The 6,117-nt window shown below is 35.0% G+C and overlaps 1 protein-coding gene and 1 long non-coding RNA gene across 3 annotated transcripts; one reads left to right on the forward strand and one right to left on the reverse strand.

The window, feature by feature from the left end:
- Window positions 1–316: 316 nt before the first annotated feature.
- LOC120092509 lies at window positions 317–5,029 on the reverse strand. Of its 2 annotated transcripts, XR_005486057.1 has the most exons (4): window positions 4,917–5,029; window positions 4,503–4,801; window positions 2,845–3,067; window positions 317–634 (listed from the first exon to the last, which is right to left on the reverse strand). It is a non-coding gene; the product is annotated as an uncharacterized LOC120092509 (long non-coding RNA). The 2 variants fall into 2 exon arrangements; XR_005486056.1 differs by lacking the exon at window positions 4,917–5,029 and having other exon boundaries at window positions 4,503–4,909.
- On the forward strand, window positions 2,857–4,380 carry LOC120092508 (leucine-rich repeat extensin-like protein 5). The gene is made up of 2 exons (XM_039050604.1): window positions 2,857–3,070; window positions 3,161–4,380. Exons 1-2 carry the CDS (start codon window positions 2,893–2,895, stop codon window positions 4,153–4,155), a joined length of 1,173 nt encoding a protein of 390 aa, XP_038906532.1. The 5' UTR covers window positions 2,857–2,892; the 3' UTR covers window positions 4,156–4,380.
- Window positions 5,030–6,117: the final 1,088 nt, after the last annotated feature.

A 6,117-nucleotide genomic window follows, 5' to 3' on the forward strand; every position in this document is an offset into this window, starting at 1 on the left:
ACCAAAGTGTCAAAGTGAACATAGCTCATTGATAATTAATATGTACCGCTTTTCTTGAGGTTGAAGGTTTAAACATCAAGATTTCATTTCACAATCACTACAAGTATCAACAAATGTTCTAAAAGTTCTTTCAAGATGTTTCAAAATAAAACTTTGTTTTTTAATTAAGAAAATGTTAAATTACAAATTTAGTTCATAAACTTTAAGGTTTGTGACTATTTGGTCTCTAAGATTTCAAAATTACAAATTTAATCCACAAAATTTGCTATCTTCTAAAATTCACAAATCTACAAATAAAATTATACACTACGAGGTGTTTGGCTCACCAACTTCATAAGTTCAGATTAAACTCAACTTCAATAGTAAATACTATTTAAGTTTGTACATTTATCCAAAAACTCCATCCTCTCTTCTTTCTCTGTTTTGCACATTTATCGAATAACTTCATTTTACAACTCTGCATCCCAACCATAGACTTTTCAACTCTAATATATTAACTATAGACTTTAAACGGCCTAAACTCTGCCCAGGATGCAAGCTTATATTCTTCAAATCACAAATCAATGCACAGATAGACAAGAAAGTTCAAGGTTCTATAACTTGTTCTCCTGTAGAAGAGTATAAATACAAGCCCCTGCAACACAGAAAGTTAAAAAGCTTGTTGTTAATTGTTTGTTATAAACTTTGAGAAAGAATAAAGGAAAAAGAAAACAAATTAATGTCAGATTGCATTTAAATATTACAGAAAGAAAGAAGAAAGAGTTTGCATTACACTGAAACTGAAGAGAGAAAGAGATATGCTGAGTAAATGAACAGTTACAATAATGGAATGAGCAGTAGTTGGAAAATTTTAATAGGGATGAAGAACTGTATGATAAGACAGTAAAATAGTAAATATCAACTGCCCACAAATAGAAATGACTTTTCAACATCCACGTATATATATATATATATATAATTCTGAAGCATTAAGCATTGGCTCTATTGAATGGCCTAAAGGTCACCAACTCAAAGAACCATTTTATATATCATTGACTAACTGATGCAACAAGTTCAATTCATTTATTTTGTTTTTGTACTTCAACATATTTTATTTTAAATTTTGAGCTTTCATAGCTACATTATTCAAAATTTCATATTGCATTTAACATAAATCTCAATTCACTCATTTTTAGACTCAAATTTGGTACATGTAGCCTAAAACATAAGTGTTATATAACATATTTGTTGCAAGCATTGAAAGCATTTGATGGTAAAAGCCAAAAAGAAAAAAAAAAAGAAAGACATTTTTAGGCAAGATTTAAGAGGGTGAAGAACACACATTTGAGAGTAAAAGAACCAAGTTGGGTATGGAGGTAATATTCGAAGATATGGGATAGAATTTAAGCTTGCATCTCTTATTAAACAAATTAAAAAAACTGATAATTTTTATGGGTTTTTTTTCCCCTTCCAATTATCTTCAATTTTTAGTATAGAAAGTGCAACAAGAGAATAAAGAAAAAGAAATAGAAATGATAAACGCTCACAAGGCAGAGGAAGAAAAAATTCATACTTCCCTGAAGAATATTCAAACGAACTATATAATAAATGTGAAAGTTTACTACCACAAAATTTTATCGATAAGAAAAAGCTAATCAACTAAACAGAAAGTTAACATAAATTTAACTTAATTAATATAAAGTATGAACTCTAGACCTAAGAGATTAGAGATTCGAATCTCCCACCCACATTGTTGAACCCAAACATAAGTTAATAAACAAAAATTGAGTCTACAGTTTTTTCATTCAAATCTTCAAAAAGTCTATTCCGTAGATCGAATATCATGACAAGAAATATCATATTGGGCCTTCATAAATGTTGGCGCTATAAATCGTTATTTAAGGAAGCTCATCTCATCTAACCTCTTTTTTCTCCTGCTTTTTTAATTATAAGTTTTGTTAAGTTATAAATTAAAGGTTTCTTTCCCAATCCGTCCTAAACTTATAAAGCTGTGTTTATTATTATTCTTTTTTTTTTTTTTTTTTTTTTTTTTTTAATTTTTTGAAATATATGGACTAAATATAGATGAATCTAGAAGTTAAAGACATTAGAAAAGCAAATTTGAGAATATTTCAACTTGGAAAGGCATGTACAGGACCAGAAAGTTATGTTGTACAAACTATTTTAAAATCTCTAGCAGCAAACTTATAATTCAACCAAGCTTTTTATATTATTTTAGATGCTTTAAGATTAAGATCTTTTTAGCTTCTTATACAAGCATTTAGACTGATCAAATGGAATGAAACAGACAAATAAAAAGGATATATATAAAGTCTACATGTCGTGTCGCCCATGCAAAAACTAGACAGTCTAGAAAGGCAGAGGATTGGACTAAAGATGAATCCTTTTACTAATCAAACCGGAGCTTAAATTCACAGCAGCTCCTAAATGAATGCTATGAAATTGCCTAACAAGGGTCTTCATTTGGTATCATCCAAATTTCTTATTCTTTTTTCATGGCCTTTTTCTGGGTCCTAAAGATAATGAAGTTTCACTTATTGGACAGTCAGTAGAAATATGGAAGGTTTCTTCATAACATCTTTCCAGATCTAGGAAATCAAAGAGCCTTTTAATCAATCCCATTTATCTCTGAATCTGCCTAAAAAGACTAACTACAAAACCCCATTCATTTTACACTTGCCCCCACATTCAGCCAAAAAGGTATTTCACATGTCTTTGTTTGTAGTGAATAGAATAATCATCTTATCTTTTCTGATTACAGTTGGTCTCACACCAAGAACTCACGGGCACATTATATGCAAACAGTATATAGCAAACAAACGCTTGAAAATTTTAAGGCCTTACCCATTGATGCTTCTCTCACAACTTCCTCTTCTTCATTGAGTGTTTCTTATGGATCCGGATCCCACCATTTCTCTCCTTCTCCTTTTTTTAACATCTTTCTTCACTAACTTGTTTGGCCTAACAGCTGCAGCCCCAACGTCGGTCACTCGAATCACGGTAGTAGGTGCAGTTTATTGTGACACATGTTTGAGCAACAGTGTCTCCAAACACAGCTACTTCTTGCCTGGTAAGAAAATTCCATTCATAGTTAATAATGAAAAAAATTTAAACTGCCTAGCATCGTGTTTTGATAGACTATGTGGTGTGTGGTGGTCAGGTGTGGATGTCCATTTACAGTGCAAATTCAGAGCAGTTGCTCCCAAAATGGCCGAGCAAATGGCCTTCTCTGTCAACAGAACAACAGATAAATATGGAGTTTATAGATTGGAAATTCCTTCTGTGGATGGAATCAATTGTGTTGATGGTATGACAATGCAGTCATTTTGCCAAGCAAGCTTAATAGGAAGCTCGTCTGAAGTTTGCAATGTCCCAGGTTTAAGAACTACTTCAGAAGAGATATCAGTCAAGTCTAAGCAAGATAATCTCTGTATATTCAGCTTAAATGCTTTGAGTTACAGGCCAATGAAGAAGAATGAAAGCTTATGTGGGAATAAGAAAGAGAAAATTCCAGATCCCTTGACCTCCTCAAAGTTTTTTCTCCCTTTCTTCCCTCCTTATTCCCTCCCTTTCCCCTTCCCTCCTATGCCACCATTCCCTTCCTTTCCTTTACCTCCACTTCCTCCACTGCCTCCACTGCCTCCATTACCCCCTCTTCAATATTTTCCTCTCCCTACTTGTCCTAACCCACCATCTTTACCATTTCCTTTCCCACCTTTGCCTCCTTTACTTCCTTCACCAGCAAGTCCACCTCCGCCATCTACACCACCTCCGCCGCCCCCATTTAGTCTCAGTGATCCAAGGACCTGGATACCCTATGTTTCTCCATTTTCACCACCACCGCCTCTGCCATCGTCGCCACCTCCATTCAGTCTCAGCGATCCAAGGACCTGGATACCCCATATACCTCCATTTTCCCCTCCCCCACCTCCTGCTTTCGATCCCCGAGACCCGAGAACTTGGATTCCGCATATCCCTCCATTTTCTCCTTCCCCACCTCCTGCGTTTGATCCTAGAGACCCCAGAACATGGATTCCCAATATTCCTCCATTTTTCCCTCCCCCACCTCCTGCATTCGACCTTAGAGACCCCAGAACATGGATACCCCATTTGCCACCATCCCCTCCCCAGGTCCCTCAAAATCAAAAGCCCTAATATTGTGCTTTGTATCCCTCCTTTTTACCTCTACAAATTTTCTTTCAATATGATATAATTTGATGTGTGCTTATGTATTTTTCCGGTGCCCTGTCCATTCAGGAAAAACAACAAACACCTTGTGTGCCAATATTGTTTCTAGCAAAAGCCACTATAATTCATGTACAGAAAACAAAAGGGGATTTGTCTGTTTATATGATAAATCAAGAAGCTGGATATCATAAATGTATTGTTTCATTAATCTTCAAATTTGCAAAAAAGTTTACGTTCTCAAGTCTTTAGTGAATGATGATGCTAAAGGAAAAAGAAAACAAGTAAAAAGAAAGAAACTCTTCGACCGTCCGTACCTTGCGCTTCCGGATTATACCACCGCAACGAAACAACGCCAAAGGGGGGAAAATGAGAGAAGGAATTGAATTGCCTTCATTACAGAGTACCTTTTCTACCTAACTTGGGCGGTGGCAATGGCGGATGATATCATTCACTTCCTGTTTTCTTCCTTCTTTTTCTGATTCTGATGCTCTTTCTTTCTTTCTTTCCTTTTTTTTTTTAAGTGCTTATAAGAATTCATGTTCCCAAACAAAATTCCCTTTAAAGTTGATCCTTTTGCTTCTTCATCTATCTTGTAAATGGATCACATTTTTCTCTGCAGAAAAATGAAGTCACGAATGGAACAAAGTGGTAACCATAGAAATTAGGTTACATTTTTCAAAAGAAAAGTTTTTGAGAAACACAAACACACAAAAAGTAAGAACAACTACCCGCATAAACAATTAGACTTCAATTTGCAGGTTGGTCTCTTCGGGGGTGTTTGAGGGATGGTTATTATAGATGACGAGTGACAAATAATAATTATCGTGATAAATAGTAAATGTTTTAGCAAAAAAGATTTTGAAATAGTATTAACTATACTTCATTGTAGGTTTTAAATAGTTATACATATCACTATTATATTTGGTACCCCAAACATGGAGGAGACTATAATAATCTACTCCACCAACTTTCTAGTTGATGCCTCAAATGGCCTATTCAAGTTTGTGGCCATCTCTAATATTGTACACCAATTCTCACAATAATTTTGACTTTAGATGGACCATTGTGAAGGGATCGAATCCCACAATAGAAGCGAGTGATTGCTTTGTTCTTGATTATGCATTATGCATTCTACAGGTTAAACATGTAAAATTTAGGGAATAAGAAACTTACCTTTAAAGACTCTCTTAACAAACACAATAGTGTTCATCAAGACATTTTCTTCCTCAACAAATTGATCTCTCCTCATACAATGACGCTTCCATAAAGTCTTCCCTGCTATTCTATGGCAACGAGCCGGTTTATGAGAACCTCCTTTTGAAAGAGTGAAATAGGAATTGAAATGGTGTTCGTAGAGGGTAAAATTAAACCTAGTTAAATTAAAACCAAGATTTGCATGGTGATAATCAAGAATCCAATATGGGCATTGTATTTCATTTAGACCCAAGTTAAATAAAATAACCTTAGCTATCTTGGCCCATTTGAGCCTTTATTTTAGAGAGGGTCAACTGATTTTAAACAAAACAATAGAAGCATTTTTTTTTTTTTTTTTAGAGAATAAGAAATGAAAAACTGATATTAGCAAAATGACGAAGAGGTAAATGTTCAAGAGTTGAGTAAGGGGTAGTTCAGGTTTTCCAACTTTGCGGAGGCCTTGTCTGGTTGGAAATCTCCTCCGCAATAAGCCTTTATCCGTTGTCCATTAACTTTAAATTGTTTGGCTTGCCATCCTCGGTGATTAGTTCCACCGCACCATGTGGAAATATTTCCTTGATGATGAAGGGACTGGACCAACGCGATTTTAATTTTTCCAGGAAGAGCCGCAATCTTGAATTGAAGAGTAAGACTTTTTGCCCAACTTGGAGGTTCTTACCGCATATGCGTTTGATCATGCCAGCGCTTGGTGCGCTTTTTATAAATCTTCGCATT

This window comes from Benincasa hispida, chromosome 12 (genome assembly GCF_009727055.1).
Source record: "Benincasa hispida cultivar B227 chromosome 12, ASM972705v1, whole genome shotgun sequence".
NCBI classification, from domain to species: Eukaryota; Viridiplantae; Streptophyta; class Magnoliopsida; order Cucurbitales; family Cucurbitaceae; genus Benincasa; species Benincasa hispida.

Bases quoted from the DNA above. Each gene is read 5' to 3' on its own strand.
- LOC120092508 (XM_039050604.1), top strand. From the start codon at position 2,893: ATGGATCCGGATCCCACCATTTCTCTCCTTCTCCTTTTTTTAACATCT. The intron at 3,071-3,160 runs GTAAGAAAATTC...TGTGGTGGTCAG, and splicing joins ACACAGCTACTTCTTGCCTG to GTGTGGATGTCCATTTACAG.